We start from the raw sequence: 21,655 nt of genomic DNA, 5'->3' as shown, positions 1-21,655 counted from the left end.
AATCTTTATTTTTATTATAATACTAGTCGTCTTTCTGAGTGTCTAAATCGACAGAAATATGGACTTTTAATTTAATTTCTTATGTGTAATTTGATATTCATAATACTTCAGCAAAGTATTTTTTTTTAATTTTCTCATTCTAATGAGTGTTATAGTGTGTTATTTTAATAGATTTGTTTTTATTCTGTTTATTGTGTGCTTGAAACTTCTTAATTTAATCAAGTTCCCTAAAATCAAAATGCCATTAAAAGTAAACTGTCAAGTAATTTGCTTTCTAATTGTACACTGTTATTCGCTGTTCTGTAACTTTACTTTCTTATTCTTCGTTAGCCATTTTTAGTGATCAGCTGAGTGGATTATCGGTTTTGTGTAATTTAAATTATATTACTTATGATACTAAATATTCATGATATCCTGAAGAAAGTATTTATAAATTTAAAATTATGATGAAATAGAGCAATGAAATATTTTATAATCCTGGAATACTGACCGTTTCTGCCACTGCTCTTATTAAATAAGCAATGGGTGGCTTTCTGTTTTCACCAGTTATTTCTCATAATAACAACGAGACTCACTTGATTTATTGCCTCACTTGAAGTAACAAGTTCTGAAGCTAAGGACTATTTACTACATATTGATGAATGGAAACTAACATCTTCAAATATAGTCATAAGATCAAAAGAAAATAAAACTCAGTTTGAGATGTCCATCCAGTGTCCAGTTATAAGATGTCCGAGTTCAATCACATCTTGTGATATTTGAATGAATTTTTGAATCACATGGTTGTAATGGCTGTTGTAATTTCACTTTAAAGATTTTTGAAAAATTTCTCTTTTATATGTTTCTTGTGCAATAGTTGAAAAATTACTTTTCGCTAGAAGAATTCTTATCAGGAAAATAATATTTAAATTATTTTTTCCAACTATTGCTTCCTGTAAATTGATTTTGAAAAATATATTTACAAGACATTTATTTTTAATATTTTAATATTTATGTAAAGTTATTAAATTATTACAATTACAAAACAAGCAAGTAATTAATTAGTCCTAAACAGAAATTTTTACAACATGATTTTAAATAGAGGACACGAACGAAATAGATAGTTTACAAAATGGTAAGTGCAAAGCAACAATTGCTTACTCATTCTTTTGTACCGGTTGTTCCTGGCCAATGGTATGAATTTTCATCGAGATGGTCCCTTTATTTTAAAAGCCTTACATGTTCTGCTCGTTATGTGCATTGTACTCCTCTTAATGTCCTATGTATAGTGCGTTTAAAAACGGAATTCATGTGGTTCATCAAGGTTTTGATATCTTCTAACTGCCTCGACGATTTAAATTTACTTTTTTATTCTTCTTCATGTATCTGATGTTAAACATAATCCATTTTCTTTAGTTCTCGACAAGATAAGAAACTTGTGGAATAAAATATTTTATGAATCAATGAATAAGTTTGATTCCATTTCAACAGTGAAAGGCATTGTTAAAAATTTCAAAAATTGTCAAAATTTAGGAAAAAATTTCGGTATAACTAAATTGATATCAATACAAAGAAACTGTCTGCAATTTTTAAATGGTGAAAAAATTGTTCATTCTGAATAATAATTTCTAATGTTATCGCCGAGAAACTACAAAATAACTTTTATTTTACATTTCAATACAATCTCTTAGGTGCTCTATCCCACATTTCAAAGACCACATATACCAAATTCGGTAGCTCTAAGTCAAATGGTCGATCGAAAAAAACAAGATTGCTCTAGTTCGCCTCATCGAGAAAAGTATTTCATTTTTATATGTTGCTTTACATAAAATATCGTCATTGTAGTCATAATATACGTACCTGATCTGAATTTTATTAAATTACACTTCCGTCCATAAAAGATTGTTAAATATTTAAATAAAATCTTTTCATCAGATCTAATATAATTCATATTATATTAGATTTGATGTTATGGAATTAATTTTTAATAAATATTAATTTAAAAGAATATTGTTTTCCAAAGAATATTTTGTTTTTTGTCCTTTACCGCATTAAGGAGGTAAAGTAAAGTATCGTAGATAATATTCAAAGCTATACAAAACCATGAATCCTTATTTACTGTAAAAACAAATGATTTTTATGCACCGGGTCTTTAATATATCACAGAACTCGTGTTATTCTTTTATGGAAATAAAACTTTCATAAAAAGAGGAATAAAACTAAAAGGATAACAAAAGAAATTCCAGTGTTGTTTAGATACTTCCGTTGCCACAGGAAAAAGTAAATTACTTCTTAGCAGGATCGTCTGATAGCAAAATCGTCTGACAAGTGTATGATACCCGAGGGTGCACTAAGCAAGCCAGAGCGCTCTTCGATTTTTTATGAGCTTGGTTTCTTTAAGGGAAATGGGACGACTCAATAGCACCTGAAATTGCGTTTAAAAGGAGGAAGTTACTCAGCTTAAAAGTAAATTTAAGCCGGTGGTATTTTTTTTTATTTCCGGTTCAATTTTTCGCTGGCTTGTTTATTTTATAACGGACAATAATTTTTCTTTTGAAGTTCCATTTATTGAAACGGAGCCTAAACTCTTACTTATCGTGAATTTTTGAAATCCGTAGCTGAAAGGAAACAATATACTTTATGGTATATCAAAATGCTGTTTAGCTTCTGCAGAAAACTGTTTTATTTTATGAAAAGTGGTTTTTCTGTCTGAAGGCCGTAAAATATGATTTTAGTGGTATCTCATATAATATTTTAGCATACTTTATTTTGTTTCCATGAAAAGAATCGGAAAGAAAGAACTGTCTGTTGATGAATTTAATAATGAAAAAATATTGTCTGACGAGTAATTCAATGAGTAATTAGTATATATAATTATCCAATGTTAGAAGGGCGGAGTTTAAAAATAACTTTGCCAATTTCAAAATTCAATATCGTTTTTTGGGCAGGTTTGTGACAAATTTGGGCAGATTTGTCGATAAAAATTTATTTTTTATTTATGCGAACAAAGTAAGCATGAATAAATATTAGTTATGAGATTGTAAATTTCAAATTTCATTTACCTTTTTTTAATGCAAGATTGTAGAAAAAAATCATGAGCTGTGGTCTGTAAATTTTATTATTTTATGTTATGATGATTCATTATATACTCATTTCCCGAGATTGTTAATCGGAAGTTATTTCTTTTATTATCTTTTACGATACATTTTTACATTTTTCTTTTCTATTTGTATACCAAAAAATGTAAAACCCGTTTCAACCAACTTTAATTATGTTTTAATTTGAATGTTTATGAACATTATGTATAGTGAAGCTCCTTCTGTAAGGAACAAAAGTTAACTAGATTAATTTCACAATGCAGAGCGAAGCAGTGCCAAAAAATAAAAATTAGTTATGGTAATCTTAAAAGCTTCTGATTTACATTTCTTTATTTTTTTTTATTGCTGGGCTGTCTTCTGATTCATAATATTTTGACTTCAGTTGGAAGTTCTTGTTGATATTTTTCTCAGCATCATTTTTATTTTGTATTTCACATTGCATTTTGTTCCTGTTAATAAGTCACCATTCGTTTCAAATCGATTTTTAGCGATTAATTTTGATTTGAGCGTTCGTGATCATTAGGGTTAGAGAAGACCTCATTGTAAAGAAACGAAAACTTTTAATGCCATTCTGTAATTTACATCTAAAATATGTTATAAGTAATAATTTGCATTTATTTCTTAAGCACTCTGGCAATGTGCATTAGATTCTCATCTACAACTTTTCATTAGTTAATGTATGACAATCATCTTCTATAATAACGACACCCATCCTAATATCTACGTCAATATCACCCTGGTATCTATCTATAAGATATAAATTGTGTTTCAAATCACACATTTGCAAAAATATATTTGTATTCGCAAAATCTGCAAAAATTATTGCATCGGAATATAAAAAAGTTAATCTGCTGTGGATTATATTTTATGCATTATTGCATATTGCAATATAAAAGAAACATCAAACAAAATTAAATCTATAAGTAGTGAATGGTAAGAACATTATAAAACATATTATGTATTTAATATGCGTATACAGTTGATTTAATGAAATTAAACTTCACATTAATAACTAAGAAGTCGTAAAGTCTGACTCCTAGAAACATGTAAAATATTCGAGAGATTTAAAAGCAATCTCAGAAATCTTGGATAAACCAATTGGTACATAAATTACTTATAAACAAGAAAAAATTATTTACAAGCAAAAGAGATTAAATATATTAATATATATTTGCATGAATTAGTGTATACATTTTTTTCTACTTGTGATTCTAAAAACTATCCTATAAAGAAATAAAATGCAATTAATCTATTTCTTACGAATTGTATGGATATTTTAGGAGTGTGCTATTTTCTCCTGCACAAGTTGTTGTTACAAATGTTGCAATTTTAAATCTTTAGGAAATTTTTCATCCACATAATATTCAAGTCCGTCCTTTATGATATCCTTTAGATAGTACAAATTCTTTGCACTATTTTATAATCAATCCAGTGATTACTGAATTTACAGCTAATAATGAAAATAAAAATAAATTATTTCCACTATTTGTTTTATGTTCTGACCACAATGAAATAGGAAACGGTACTTTCCTATTTCTTTATGAAAATCTGCATTATAAAAGGGTATCTTGAGATTTATTCATTCTAAATTTCTACCTATAAAGTTAAATGATATGTACAAAAAGCTCTTTTTTTATTATTTCATACAAAATACCGATTTTTGATAAACGCGTATTTATCGTTTTAAAGTAAATATCTAATAATTTTAATAAATAAACTACTTCAGTGTATAATTACTAATTTTTAATGTTTTTTAATTATAAAGATAGTTTTGAAATTAATTTGAGTATCTTAAATTATTTAATGTATATATTTTTTCCAATATAGAAAAAGAAACTACTAGTATAAGTTATTTGAATTTTCTAACTGATAAAAAAACAATTCTCAAATATAAGAAAACCTTTTAACTCTCAGCAGTAACTAAACAGTCAGTACTGAAACGAATATCAGAAAATTAAAGATAACAGAATAAACTTTGTTGAATAACGAACGTTGTAAAAGTAACATAAATATTTTATTAGATCATATTCTTCATTTTCCTAATTTACTACATTGTTGGTTCATTAGAAATGCTTCCGTATTTAACTTACCTAAAACATGTTAAACAAACGTCGAAAAATTATTGTACTCATTAGCAAACATTTTAAGCAAATTGGACAAACATTTTTACTGAACAGATATTGGAAAATTAATACTAAAACATTCTTTAGCTAATGATTAATTTTATTTATTTGATCCATCAAGTTAAAATATGTGGCCGGATATTTTAGTGGCTTTAATTTCGAATGCCTGAGAATTGGAATTTATTTACAAAATGTAAGAAGTGACAATTCTTTGCATATTATCTTTATTGAGTTAGATGAAATTATATGATTCAATGGTTACTGAAAGAAGACGCGAATACTTATTTAACATCTTTATTAACTGATAAATATACCAAAATATCAAGTTGATAATTAATTAATCCTTATTCAAAAGTACACGTATAAGGATTGATATAATCTTCAAAATGCTAAAATAGAGTTATCAAAAATTAAAATTGTAAATCTTTGAATTGCAGTATATTATTTGAGAACATTTAATTTATTAAAATTGATGCTTTTGGAAATCACAGTCAGTTTTTCTGTCATGCTTACAGTCTAAAATCAAAAACTTAAGGTTTTATTTTGATTTTTTGCTCAACCATTAAGTTATTTTAAATGAGGTTATCAAATCATTCAATTTGAGCATCTCTGTAACTCATTTTTAACAGTTTTATTTTTTAAAAAAACCGAGATATTTTAAATTAGAAATGTATAATATCAGCTACAGGAGGTTTTTCCACTTTAAACTCTATTAGTATCTGCTACAGGTTTTTCTTTTCATAATAGTTTTAAACTCCCCTAGTGAACCTGTGGCAAGGATTTATTATAAATAAAGACTACATGAATGAGAAAGAAAGAAAAAAAAATCAAACGGAATTTTAGAAATTAAATTTGATTTTCTTCTTACATTCTCATGTTACTAATTTTCATTTTAATATTTTTTCATCTTTCATGACCATTGTTTTAATAGTTTTCTCTACAGAATGGTTCGCCTGTTCAAGCATTTGGGAATAATTCAAATAAGAATTTGCATAAGAATAATTCTTATTGGCAAATTCTCGCCAATTTCAATAATTTAAAAAAAAAATTGTCAAATAAAAATATATTCTAGACATTGTTAACATTATAATTTATCTAAATCAGTTGTTTAATTAATCTGCAATCTCTCTAGAATGAGTTGTAAAAAATTGCAAATAATACCAATGAATATCGTATTTAAATTATTTTTATGTCACCGTCATATAAAAGAAATATTAAAATGACATCTGTAAACATAAAAATAATAGGAATCATCAACATACACATGAAATTTGAGAAAATTCTTAGGAAATAACACATTGGATTCTATTTATAAAATGTATTTCTAATAACGATTTTTTCTAAAGTAACATACTTTTTCAAAAGATAATTCATATTTGGTTTCGGAAAATAAATAAAAGTCCATCAATTGTGATTTTTTTTTTACTTTATAAAATTTTTCTTTGTTTAATATGTGACTAAAATGTAATTCATAGAAAAAATTTGAGAAATAGCTTTTGGGGGAACTTTACAAATCAAATGCCCTTTATTTTTCTTAGGTTCTCTATTTACTTTAGTATCAATTTAATTTTCATTTTTATCTTTTAAAAACGAATATTTTTTGAAATATTTTCTTTAATTGCTGAATAAGTCGCCTAGTCAGGCATTTGGGAATAATTCAGCCGTTTTTCGGATACAAAGCACCCCATTCTTCCTGCCACCTCATTTCTAGGAGCATTTTAGCGTCCATTGACTGCACTGTTCTGTAAAAGAAGGCAGGCGATACCCAATAGAATTTAGTCTGATGAAGGCTCCTCGGGGAGTAGTGGAAGACAGGGGATGGACAAAGCACTCTTGTAATGCGAAACTTGGAAATTCTGCTGTCGCTAAAAGGAGGTCCTTTTTACGCTTACTTCCCTCATCTGGCAACATTCCCACATGCCCCCTGCTTCCCAACAGGCGATGCATCCTTTCTTGTGGATCAGGAAAAGAAATGCCCATTAGAGAGTTTCAGAAACAGTGCGAGATCTCTTACTAACGATTTCTTTTTTTTATTTCACCTCCCTTTCCTCTATTTCTTTTCTTTCTTCTTTATTGTTATTACTACTGTCTTTTTCCCTCGTCGGTATTTCTCATATCCAATTAAAGGAAGAAGGTGCACTTTGGTTGGCGTTCGTTGTACTTCCGGATGATGGAAGAAAAAACAGAAGGAGGAAATAATTTTTTTTATCTATCTTTCCCCTTTTGCAGACGAATGCAAAAGTAAAATATCGTTGACGAAAAGAAGAAAAAAAAAATGACTGCTGGAGAGATTTTTGCCATTTGTTCTGTAAGTGACGAAATATATACGCACTAAAAATAACTGTGTGAGTAATGATTTTTGAAAAAATAAATGCTTTTTGTTTATTTTGAGGATTTGTTTTTAGGAATGATTTTCCTTAGCTGTTTATTTTAAATACAATTTAAAATAAACAATTTCCTTTATTTTCTACAAATAATAAGAAATTCTGATGTTTTGCTTTTAAAGAGTAAAGAAACATATGAGGAATTTAAAATTATAAAAAAACTGTTTAATAAAATACTCGCAATGTATTAATAGAATACCAAAAAAGTTTATAATTTTCAGCATTTTAATTACTTATTTTTTCACTATTTGAATCAATCTAAGCAGATTACTTAATAAAGAGATATGTTTTATAACAATAATTTCTTGAATTCAGATAATAGAATTCACAATTTTTTTATGTCACTTAGAAAATTATAACAGTTCTCCTACATCACAGCAATCTAATTATACGTGTTATATATATATATATAAAGAACGATTTAAGAAAATTAATCATCACCAATTTTTCGATATTAACATTTTAATATCATTAAGTGTGGCGTTATGAATTATGTGATTTAAATATCATGTGGAAATAATAATTTTGTTATACAAAAGTTGAAAGCTTCTCTTACTTCATAAAAATGTTATATATATATATATATATATATATATATATATATATATATATATATATATATATATATATATATATATATATATATATATATATATATATATATATATATATATATGAAGACTTTAATGGATTGTGTACATATTTATTTTTTACCTTCTGTAGGGCAGTTTACAAAAAGCTTTATATCGACATTTGATGCATATAAATGAATTTATAGTCATTTTCACCCGGTAGCTTGGTTTCGCTCTAATATGGTTTCCTGTGATTACTGCGATTTCCTATCATACTGTTTCGTTCAAAATTATTTGGAAATTATAGAAAATACTCTTGAGGCGACATGAACTCTAGATTATATCACATCCAAGAATAGTTCTAGAATAGAAGAGAATTTCGTGACTCAAGCTATCCAAAGTGGTTGATTCACGCGAAAACACTTCGAGGATTTGAGAAAACTCTCAATAGCACAATAATACGCTTTCGCTGAAGAATAGTTCAAGAATTAGAGAAATCTGCATTCGAAATTTTACATTCATACTTATCTTTTATCATCTACATAGATTTTAAATGCTTTGGAATTTTGCACAACTTCGAGTAGAAGGTAAAAGGTACTTATTAAAACGTAACCTGTTGAAGCAGAATTGGTAGATTTTTGATTGACACAAAACAAAGGCAAAAGCATTAAATATTACAACACTCTCCGATTTGTAGAAGAATTCTAAGCTATATAAAAAAAAGACACATACCTTTCATTATATCTCCGTGTTAATGATGTGATCCTTCATTATAACTCCGTGTTAATGATGTGATATTTGACATAGAAAACATCATGAATTGCATATCCTTGAAACTAATATTGCATATGTAAATTATTTCGTATAATACTTTTCTAGTAACCTTTATGATTTTATTCGATTAAAACCCTTCTCTATTCTTATTTAAAGTTTCTGGTATTTTTAAATTTTTTTTTATCCCATATTAGAATATTTACTTCTGCGTTAGCCATCAAATTCAATTCTAAAGTTTTATTAAAATTAAAATGCAAAGCGATAAATCGAACATATATATGAGATATAAAGAAATGTATTTTATAATTAAATATTAAAAAAAATTGGAAAAAGCAAGTAAACTGAAAAGTTCGTTGACGTAAAGAATGGATTAACGAATGCTAGAAACTGATCCATGGACTGAACTCGTTAATCCTCAGACGGTTTTTGCTGACATTATCTCGGTATTTATTACTAACATTGCCTTTGTATCCATTTAATTGATAATAACTTTCACAACAAATCAAATTGGGGTGTTTCCTGATTCAAAGAAATTAAATATTATCCGAAGTAATCAGAATATCTCAATATACTGTAATCGCAAACCAAATTTTCAAAACCCCGCTGAACGCCACATGGCTGAGAATATTCACTTTACATTATTTAATTTCTAAAATGTTATTTGAAATCGTGTTCTGTAGTAATTAAGATAATTTTTTGGAATTTTCTATTAGTATTTATTTTTAATTTAAAATATTTTAATATTCTATCAAAATAACTTAATAATAATTTGTGCAGGGACATAAACTGAGAAGTATTCAAATTAGGTAATAATCATCTTCGTTTGCGTGTATTGTCCTAAAAATAATTGCGACTTTAAAAACAGATAATTTAGTTATCTACTTGAATTATTTCTATCAATCATATGATGTGATTTTAGTTATTTGATACTTTTGGCGTAAGCCTTACACTATTTTAATTAAAGCTGTTTGCAAGGCATTGATATTAGCACGGAGTGAGAAAAGATAATTTTCATCATACATTTTTTTTTCACAAAAGTCAAAAAGCTGTTTGAGAATTTCTGATATTAAAAATTAATAAAACCCACATGTTTAACATTTTTTACTTTTTTCATAAATGATATATAACAAAGAGAAAGTATTGTAATTAAAAAAAAAACTGATGAACTTTAATATATGGTGCTAATACCAAATTTGTAGATTTCTTTTAAATTTTGAGTGAAATACATCTATCTATATTGTTTATCTGCCTATCCATTTGCTTGTGAGGGAGCACGATAATTAAAAAATGCAAAAAGCCTTGGCGGATAAAATTTGGAACAGAGTTTTCCTATCTAAAGTGTACTTCCATACAAAAGTTTGAACCAAATTTGTCAAGGGAGGGATTGACCATCTGTCGGACTGTACTTTCGCATACATGTTAACGCAATAACTAAGAAACGCATAGGTTTTATAAAAGTGAAGTTTGGTAGAGATCTTGTAGTTATGTGTCAGACTTCGGATAAGGCCAGTCAAAGAAAAGGCATCCAAATGTATATTCACCTTTTTTCACAATATTAAGAAGAAAAAAGCGCCCATGTGCCAGACACTGATAATAATAATATGAACACTCATGTTTCTCAGACCCTTGTTCTAGGTCCTCAATTTTACATCAGAGAGTAATACTTTGATTAAGAAATTTTTGAGAGATTACTCATGTAAATGATTGTCATAACAAACATAGATCATCTTCTTTTAGTACATGGAACCGAAAAGAAAGGCTCAACATTTCGACAACCCATTATGAAAATGAATAGTAAATAGTAATGAAGAATTTATTGTCAGTTGAAAAGATATCGAAAAAATATTCGAAATACTAAATCTGACATCTCGCGGGCGAACCTTGCATGTAGAGTCTTCTGTTAAACAATTGTTAATGCAACATTGAACGGAATTATCTCCTGTCATTTCATGTTCCCATGATCCAAAGATCTCACGATGTCATTAAGCAGTTTCGGAAATTCACTAAATCTGAGGTTAGTGTATGAACTGTATTTGATCCGCGAACTGTATTTGATTTGAACAATGCTATCCAATACGAAATTCAAGAGATTACTCTTTATATATTATATGCTGTAGTACTCTATACCTTCAAATTGTCATCACATAACAGAATGGACGCATCGAAAACGTGTAAAAATGCTTGATTTATAATTGCTTTTTTGTCTTTTATTTTTTTTTCTTTTAATAAGCAACGCTTCAATTTTTAAATTTTTAAGTACTATTTTAATTCTATTTTATAGTTTTTTTTTTCTGTGAGAATTATATTTCTGTGTTAAAAAATGTCATAATAAAAGTAACTGTTGACAATAGATTATTGCTTTATCCCGTCATTTTCGTATACCCGCCATGTATGAACCGCTTTTTAAAATTTATTCTGTTACTAGTATGTCATATATCGACATAGTTCTATTAAAATCATCCTGTGTATAGTAAATATTGTCAGGGAATATATATATATATATGATAAAATTGTAAAGATTAAATAAAACTAATTATAAATCTTTATTCATCAATTGTTTAAGCTCTTCACTTCTTGTACTGTAAAAATAGGAGAAAAACAATTGAAAATATTCTTTTAAATATTATGCATTTTAGTTATTTATGGCCTATATCGGTTTTTCTATTTATTGAATGATGACCTGTATTTTAGAATAGAACAGCCATCATTACTTTGAGATTTAAAGCATTGTTCACGACTTAGAATTCCTTCACAAGTTTGACGTCACGAAGCCACTGGAAACCCCGAAGGCTAATAAATACGTCTAGGATCTTCCGATTTCAATTCGGGAAATAATCCATCTATTGTTAGAGAAAGCATTCCTACCGTTCTCGAGGTGCGGAGGTTTGGGGTCCTTCTTCTTGGAATCGAAATCGATGTCCAGAAATGGATCGCCGTCTGCCACGAAATTGAAATCCTCTTTGCAGCTCACCTGGAAAAGAGGGAAATCATCAGATCGATTTCTTGCATGAATATACAAAGATTTATAAGTTCTCGAATAATCGAATATGAAAGAAAACGAATTCTCCGACGGTCTCTTCTTGCTTTCTCCTCTATCCCTGTTTTGGGCACATTCTTTTATGAAATATCATTGCTGTGATTTGCAAAAAGTGTGGATATTTTTCAAATGTAATTTGAAATAATTATGAAATGGTAAATATTTGCTTAATAAAAAAAAATCCATCAAAAGTTATTTTTAATGTATTACATATTATTTGAATTAGTGGCGTATTTTAGAAATAAGATAAACAATGGTAAACTATGAAAAAAAGTGGTCGTAGGTGCTGATTGCTTTATTATCCTGACTTTACTCAATGTTGTAGATTTGTTTTTAATTAAGTTTCGCGATGTTGTACAATGAAGAAATTTAAATGAAAAATAAACAGTCAGAATAAACATGGCAATTAATGAATTAAGGAATTAATAATTATCATCATTTTATCTTAAACTTATGGATGAATGAAGCAGATGTTATTCTCTAAATCAAAGCATGATTTTAATAGAAAACAGTGATATAATTTTACAGATAAACAACTTCATTTTAGAAACCACTTCATTTAACTTCTATTCACTTAAAGAACGTAATACTTTGAAAATCGCACTAATACACAAGTTAGCACAAAAAAAAAAAATTATATTCTTAATGATTATTTGCTTTTTAAAACAGAAGAAAAGGAAGTTATCTTTAATTAATGAATATTCATGCTAAATATTTGCACAAATTTGTAATACCTATGCACGCAATGCAGGTAAAATTACTTATACTGCGAATTCTGTATTCAAACTTTATTCTCACTTTCTAGTTGCTCAAAATTTCTTCGGCCTTCTTCTGATTTAAATCTGATGTAGCATCTTTAATAACACCATTATTATAGTTTTCTTAGTTGGTGCAAATGAACTGCCATATATGTATAGATACTGCGGAGTTTTAAAAGTTACAAGAAGGGTTATAACTGAGTGAATACGTAAGAGGATTCTCAAGATATGCTCGAGTAATAAAGTTTATAATGGACGTCAACTGATTGCTAATTCAAGTCTGGAATTACAAACTACTATTATCATCGTGCGATGCAATATTTACAGTAAATAATTAATTCTTGAGAATGCTATATTATCTTCAAATATAACATCTCTAACACGTTAATATTTATGTATGAGATCCTTTACATACTTTTAAAATAGTGTGTAAAGGATATCATTATAATAGTTTAATGTATTTTCACTGACTTTTGAATTTTCCTGTACGTGTAATGAGTATTGGTTAAAAACGTGTTATCGCTGAGATTGGACTTGAAATTCTGTATATTTAATGATATTTTTATATAATTAATTTTAATGTAAAGTCTAAACGGGCGCTTTGTACAAGGTTTTTGTCTGTGTATTTATCTTAAACAAAACAAGAAACTAATTAAAAAAATGAGGACACGAGACTTATTAGCAATGAAAATGAAAAATATCCTCTGAAATTAGAATTCCAATTATATAGATATAATAACTGATTCAGGCACACTTAAAGCAAAAGATAATTTATGAATACGTAATCTTAATATTTTGTCTTTCTTTCATATTGCTGTAGTTGTCTCTAATAATGTCTGTTAATTGTTACTTCTTACGTGATATGTTACATTGCCTTTAAATAATATATGCATTATACCCAGGCAACATAAAGAAGACATTTGACAACAAACCCTTCGAAAATAGAACAACGGCAGAATAAGGGAAGCTTCGAAATTCTGAATCCCTTATGGCCCTCAACCGTCCCAAATCGAGACAATTTAATAAGCATAAAACATCCTCGCTCCATCAAAACAAAGGCAAGCACAGTGTAAGAGAAGGCAGCCAATCAATATTCATAAAAATGCTGCAGAAGTTGTGTTTACGAGGCAACGCTTCCATAAAGAACGGCCTGAAAGCCCCATAAAGTCGTGACTCGAGGGACCGTTTTCTCATAACTCCGGAAGTGAAGTAATAAGGCTCGGCTATTAGGACCGTCCGAAAGGATTTTCAGTCAACCGACGCTACTTAAAATATGGATTCATTCCGACGGAAGGACAAGGAGCACTCGGCAAGAAAAGTTTGAAAAGAGAGATTCCGGTGGTGGGGTGATTAGGCCTGCGTTTTCTTTGGTGCCGAGAGATAGAGTAGTTTTGGTAATATATTCCATGGCTCTTTATCCTGGGAATTGAACTTTGTTTCTAAATGTAAGAGCAGTTATTTAGCGCAAGATCTTTCATGTTTTTATGTACTTCTTGGGTTCTTAAATAATGAAGCAGAATTTAAATCTCTTTTTCTACAATTTTAAAATTTTTCTGAAGGGAAAAAATTGCTTTATATGTTTTTTAATCATACGCTCTCTCTCAAACGATATAAGATACATTTTATGATCTTTTTGTGCACTTTGAAGTTTTGATCGCTGATCGAATTCATTTATTAATGATACATTACGAGTCTTCACCATCCATTTTGCATGATTATCCAGAGTGTTAAAGTCACTTCAAAATCTTTGGCAGATTTTAACCCTCGATTATTACATTCATTTATTATTTATTAATGCCAATTTGATTCTATCCATTAAATTCGTTCGGATACCGGAGCACCTTGAAAAAAAAAGTTAGTTCCCCTCTTTGCATGCAAAATCATAACAACGTGATGATCAGTAGGAGTGACAACAAATGGGTTACTGGAGCACTTTGAAAACAGAGCTCTCGATTTTCGCGTGCAAGCCATCAAAATTAATGCAAAGAGATGACAGTATATGTGACAACAAATAGAATACTAGAGCACCTTCAAAATAAAGTCCACTCGCCATTTTAGCGCCCAAACCTTGTATCAAAATCATAGCAATGCGATGAAGAATTCAGGTGCAATATGCAATTGTTTCATCTTGTAAAATTGCAAAGACAAACACCATTTACAAACAGTTGCATTTTACTGACAAGTTCATTTAGAAAATAGGATTTCCAATAGTATCAAGTAAAATGAAGAAATGAAAGTACACTAGCCTCATTAACAATAGTTACCGGGTGACTTGAATACCAAGTCTTTAACAAATCTATTTTATGGGCGAAGGATTTTTCCAGTCAGAAAGAAAAATTAGATTAAGCCAATCCCTAATCTGACCTGGAGCATACCGTTAAAACTGACGCACCAAACCGCTGCTGATAATGGCTAAGGAAAAAGAGCCTAGTGCAAATTATACCCGCAGGCAAGTATCCTAATGCACAGATGCTGCAACAGGTGCCCTACGTCCTGTGGAATGAATTGGAACAGATGCACTTTTATTTATATGCCAAATGATTCGAAAATTTATTTGTTTACACAGACCTTATGCTAATTTATATAAATATGAAATATGGTTTACAATAATAGCAGATGAACAGATAAAAGTAACGCAAAAATTTTTGATATTAATTAAAAAAAATTAAGATTAAATTAGAGATTAAAGGTTAAATAAAATTAAGAAATTAAAGTTAAAAAATTAAAATTTTCTTTAATATTCATTAGAAAAGAGAATTTATTAAGATAAAAGACTTTAGAAGGATGATGTCATTAAATTGAAAAATAGATCCTAAATGTTGAAATCGTTAAAATTAACAAATCAAAGAAAAGTATAGCTACATAAAATATAGGGAAATCAAAATTAAAGATATTGCTGAAAATGTATATTTCAAAAATAATGCCGAACTAAAATAAATATATATATATATATATATATATATATATATATATATATATATATACAAGAAAGTTTTGAATTATAATTTGTATGTTTCATTCAATGAATTACTATTATATTTTTCTAGAAAAGGATGATTTCCAACACTCGTGAAATAAATTAAAAATCTAAACATGATTCTTAATTTTTTTTAGTAAAGATAATTTAAACCAATGTAGTTTATTCTTTAAAAAACGTATATTGGAAATTATATTTATCATCGTATCAAAGTCAGTTCTATCCTCTATTTTTCATGGGATCATAAATAATGGGAATTTCTTTTCTAGACTTTTGATTTTGAGTACTAAGGTGATCAAATAACAACAATTAATTGCTTCCTAAGCCAATCCCTTTTACCTTATGTCTATAATTAAGTCATCTTACAAACTCAATATCTCCCATTAATAATGTGTGTTTTAAAATAATAAACTGATTCGAGGAACAGCAACAGATGAAGGTGTGAGATTCTACAAAAATTCATTAAACACGTCAAGGAACAGCAACAGATAAAAGTGTGAAATTCTACAAAAATTCATCGAATACTTAGTCAAGGAATAAAAACAGGTAAATGTGTGAGATTCTATAAAAATTCGTCATATACTTAATCAACGAACAGCAACAGATAAATGTATGAAATTCATCAAAAACGGGCATGATTGTTGCTACTAAAGAGGCTTTGTGAAAGATTCTTAACTCCCAACTCCTATTTTCCAGGGGATTACTGAACTTAAAATTGTGCAGTTAATAAAAAGAATGGAAATCTATATTAATATTTGTGGCTTTTTTTAAAGTCTATGTGTTACTTATAATTACTTTTATATTAGTATTTTTTTGTGTGTTCCGAGTTATTTTTTGTTGCATAATGAAATCGTTTCCTGAATAATTTGGCATCTATTATTTTAATTTGACATATTATGCATTTGGAGATTAATTTCCTTTTTAATTTTAAATCAGATCATGCGGACATGAATAAATGTATTTGTCATTTTACATGAAGGTTTGTGAATGAACATAATTGAAAATATGTGTGATTCTGCGTATTTTTATTTTATAATTTTAAAACACAACAAAAGGTTTAAACTAAATAAATACTACTGCATTTAAGTATAATTATATTTATAATGAATTATATCAAATGATCAAATTACTCAAACAAACCTGGAAACAAAAAAAAAAAAAAAAAACGTTTTTTTTTTTTTTAAACATAGAATGTTTTGGCTTATCTTTTTATAGTACAGAGTGAGAAAATGTCAATCTTATACAGGAATAATTCACTAGGAATAATTCATTCATTTTGTATGACTAATAATATAAGCAATTAAATTATAAATATCTCTTTACATGCATTGCATTCACCTATTTATCACTTATTTGAAGAAATATGTATTTCATCAAAACATTGTATGTTCTCTGAAACAAACGCCATCGCAATAAACATCATCCAGTTTAAAATTAAACTGGCGTTTGTTATATATTCCACAAGAGCTCCAATAAAAACGGATCTCTTAACATCTGGAACGCAAACCGTAATCTGACTCAAATTGGTTTCAAATCGTTTGAGAAATAAGGAGAACTAATAAATCCAATTAAAGAAAGATAATAAAAATAAATCTTTCCTAACAAAGACTTTTCTCAATTCAGAAGTGATTACGGAAAAAACGAGAACTGTAAACTTAAAAAAGTAAAACGCACATTTTGACATTCTTTTTCATCGGATTTTTTAAAAAATTTTATAATAAGCACTTTTTTGAAAATAAATATCGTTATTTTTCAAAAATGGTTTTTTTTAATCTGATTCTTATTCCTGTAAGACGAGAGGTTATTTATGTTCTAGTTATTTATTGCAAATTTTTCTACGAAATTTATTCAGCTAAAGAATATATGTTTCAGAAGAAAATAAATTGCTAATAAAATCAACTTCAAAAACACACTTTTATTAATAAAATGAGTTATTTTTATTAAAAATTATCTTCTACTTTTTCTTTTTCAGTTTATAATAAGCTATTACAAAATCTTGAAAGAATTTTTTTTTTCAAATATACCACCAGATCGCACTTCTCGTAAGGAATCAAAATTTCATTGTAATCAGTTAATTGAATCAATTAATTGATTTTTGTGGTGTGTGTGTGTGTGTGTGCTATAATTTTGTATCCTCATCGAGAATAAATATACAAGTGCACAAGTTATTGAAAATTCTAACACGTGAAGAAGTGACTGAAAAGTCGGCCACTAACTTTGTAATAGTCATTTTTACAAATGGAACAAGTGAAATTAATTAAAAGTGCAAAAACTGTTTTACAAATTTACAAAATTAATTTTAAATATATATTATATTTTTTAAAACTTTTAAGCTAAAAGATAACTTATATTTTATCGATATATAAAAAAAGGATGCAAAAAAGTAACTGTGAAAAATACGAGAGACCTCTCATAAGTAGTGGCAAAACTGACAACGTTATTTATGTCTCGAGAAATGTAATTCTTTTTGTATTCATTGAATTGAATCATTTGAATTGTACATATTTGTATTCTTATTTATCCACTTTTAACTTATTATGCAGAAACTGTATTATTCATGAAAAAAATGTATCCTGATTACTCATTTAATGATATCTCATGCATCAAATAGCTATAATACCAAATCGTAAAAAATAATGCCTATATTCCGAGTTATAAGATGAATATCTTTTACATATTAATATAGAAAATATTTTCCTTTTAACATTTATTTTCAAAATTATCTTTTTGAGAGATCAGTTCAATAAGTTTTACATATCACGCGATGTTTAATTTTTAACAGACTAATCTCATTAATGCGAATTTCATAATATTTTATAACGCCTAAAGCATACTACTTCAACTATTTTTACCACGAAAAATCAATGAATGTTTTAAAGCTTTAAAGTAGATATTTGTCAAGCTGTTAAGTGCAAAATGATCCATCTCTGTAATTAAAAATTTTGATAAGGGGAAAAAAAGTACAAAGCCGAGCCCCCTCTCGATCTATTTATCTATTTAATAACATGTATCCGAGAACTCATATGTTCCATGTGAACTAGAACAGCTGATCGCTTTCAGAAATTTCATGCTCAAACTTCTGCACAATCAATCAAAAAACATTTTTAAAAAATTAAAGAAGTAGCGATTACTAAAGGGAACTGAAAAAAAGAGGCGAACAAAATTATAAAAATTTAATGAATACCATAAATTTGCGCTGAGAGATCATTGATTAGAAAGAAGGGTTACACTTCTTCAAGTGCTTTCAGAAAGCAATCATTTAAAATATGGCAAAAAAATGTTACATTTCTTGACGACTTCCAAGCTAGATTTCGCTATTACCTCGTTCTGAATTCCAGAGTATTTATGGATGTGGAATGAAAGATGGAAACTAATATATTTCTGAAAATGTGACTGCTTTGTAATTCAAAGCAATTTTGAGGGGTTGCCTATAGTTATTCATGCCAGTTCTTGACTAAAGGGAATAAATAATTACGTTTAAAATAAGAATAAATTAAATTTTCATTGCATTAGTTTGAAAAGAATATATTGCTTTATTTTTTTTAATATCTGAAGTATTATTTTAATAGTTCATATCTGAAATATTGAATGGACGATTTAATAAGTGATATGAAGGGAGAAATCGCTTTTTCTAATAATAATTATTTTTAAAACTGAGAGTCATATCTGAGGGTAAATGGAAAAATGTTTTTGTCTTAGTATTCAATGCCTTAATGATATATTTAGTTTTACGCATTAAGTATTTAATCAACAGAAATTTTATTAATCCTCCTAAGCGGTTGATTCAAATGTTTAAAATCTTTATTATTTTTTATTTTATTTAAAATCTTTAGATTATTTTTATCTATAATACATTTTCTTTAACTTTATCCAACTATCTGAAAATTAAATTAACTTTGACTATACTTTATTTCTTATGATTTTTCATATAATGTGCTTAGGTTTCGAACTGCTAAAAATATTAAAATATTAGCGTGTGTTTGATATAAAAAAATTGGTTGCATATTTTAACTATAAAACAGTTATGTCTTCTTTAAAAAAGACCAACTTTTAACGGTTTTCGATTGCAGACAACTTCAATAATAGCCTCATTTTTCATTTTAAAATTTTCTATCGGAATTTTTTTGAAAAAGTATTAAAATATTTTAGGTTATGATCCTTTAATGATACTTCAATAATGCTTCAGTTGCTTTATCTAAGAATATAAATAAATGATATATAAATATACATTATATATAATCTTAAAGACTGAAAGTTCAAAAATTGTGATCATGTTTCGTTAGATGCAAGTTATTTCAATATTTTTCTTTATTTTATAAAATAATACTTTTTTATAGTTTGATGAACATTTAGGTAAAAATTTTAGTAAAAATGAAATAAGAATTTTAGCGATAGTAAATTTTAGCTGATAAATTCCTCATAAATGTAAACTTATTTTTTTAAAAGCAGTAGAATTAAATAAAAGTTATTCATGTATATATTCAAATTTAAAATTTTTATTCCAATTTCAGATTTTTATTTGTTTACTTGGTGAATATTTATCTTATTTTGAAAATTGCCGCACGAATATCACACTATTTTGTGAAGGATTATATTATTTATTTTATATAGACTTCCAGCTGGCGCTTGTATAAGAAATATACACTAATATAGAAATTCATTTTATGTCTATTTACTACAGGATGTTACGGAAGAATGACTTTGACTATTCTTGCAGCTCTTTTCAATGAAATTTCAGTGAAAGTTATCAGTCAAAGGCGTTAGTAGAAGACTGTTAATCTGCTATTTATATTTTTAAGGCACGTGCGATTGTTGAGTTTTAGCTGTGTCGTCTTTTTATTTATTATTTTTATTTTTAAAGAATAAGTTACCTGCAATCAACAATTATATTATTCATTTGCTAAACAATAAAGAAAAGCTCTATTAATAAAACAATAAAAAAAAATTGACAAAAAATATCTACCACTGCTGGCAAAATTCTCTAATGTGAAAAAAAAATACATTATGCTTAAAGACCAATCTCGTTACAAATTGAGCCAAAACCGAAAGTTTTGAACAGAGAAGCAAAACTAGATTTTGAAGAAGTCAAAAATGTTCCATCAATTAAAAAATGTTGCAAATCTGATAAAATGACTGTATTTTCAATTATATTTTATCATATTATATTTTCAATTATATTTTATTTCCATATTGTTTCTAGAATTCTGTATTATAAATGTAAATAATTCAATTAGAATAATGCAAATTAATTAACTTGGACAGTGGCTCTATATACAACTTTGTGCCGGAAATTAATAGAAAATATTTTTTTCACCCATGTTCGAATTTTAATTAATTTTAATAAATATATGTTTATATATATCATAATGTTTCTGACATTATTAGATGACTTGAATTGAAATGGTCTTTTAATTTTAAACATTTTAGTATTTCTTTACTATATTAAGAATTTATGGTAAAATAATGGTGACTATTTTTCGACATATGAACACCAATTTCGTTATAAAACTTTATCTTATGGACATATCATTATTCCATTTATATGAAATAGGATAAGAATTTAAATAGAAAATTCCTAAATTTGAGCGTTATTTAAAAATCATGGAGTCAATTTATAAAAAAAAATTAAAGATGCAGATTCGTATGTAGATTCATACTATTTCAATTTATTCGTTTTTTGAAATGTGAAAAAACAGTAGCCCTTTCAAATAATAGAAAATCTTTTATATTAAATTTTATTTTTCAACATCTATGTTTGGGACTATTTTCAATAAAGTACTTGCGTTTATGTACTTTTTATGTATGCACGAACAAAACTATTTCTTCATGACAAAAACATAATGTTGAAAGAATGTGTTAAACAACATCGATAGAGGAAAAAAAAAAAACGTAAAATCCTTTTCATCTTTGGATAATTCTTGTTCATTTTTCTCAACTGGAAAGATTGCATTGA

At 27.4% G+C, this 21,655-nt stretch overlaps 1 protein-coding gene across 2 annotated transcripts in view; it reads right to left on the bottom strand.

The window, feature by feature from the left end:
* The window catches only part of LOC129968204 (follistatin-related protein 5-like), a 314,851-nt gene that overhangs the window by 95,563 nt on the left and 197,633 nt on the right, over nucleotides 1–21,655 (bottom strand). For both annotated transcript variants that reach the window (XM_056082059.1, XM_056082067.1), the window contains exon 3: nucleotides 11,796–11,901. In XM_056082059.1, coding sequence (XP_055938034.1) covers nucleotides 11,796–11,901 — 106 coding nt within the window. The remainder of the gene's footprint in view (nucleotides 1–11,795; nucleotides 11,902–21,655) is intronic.

This window comes from Argiope bruennichi, chromosome 1 (assembly GCF_947563725.1).
Source record: "Argiope bruennichi chromosome 1, qqArgBrue1.1, whole genome shotgun sequence".
Classification (NCBI taxonomy): domain Eukaryota; kingdom Metazoa; phylum Arthropoda; class Arachnida; order Araneae; family Araneidae; genus Argiope; species Argiope bruennichi.
The sequence above is the reverse complement of the archived record's forward strand: the minus strand, read 5'-3'. Positions and strand labels throughout refer to the sequence as shown.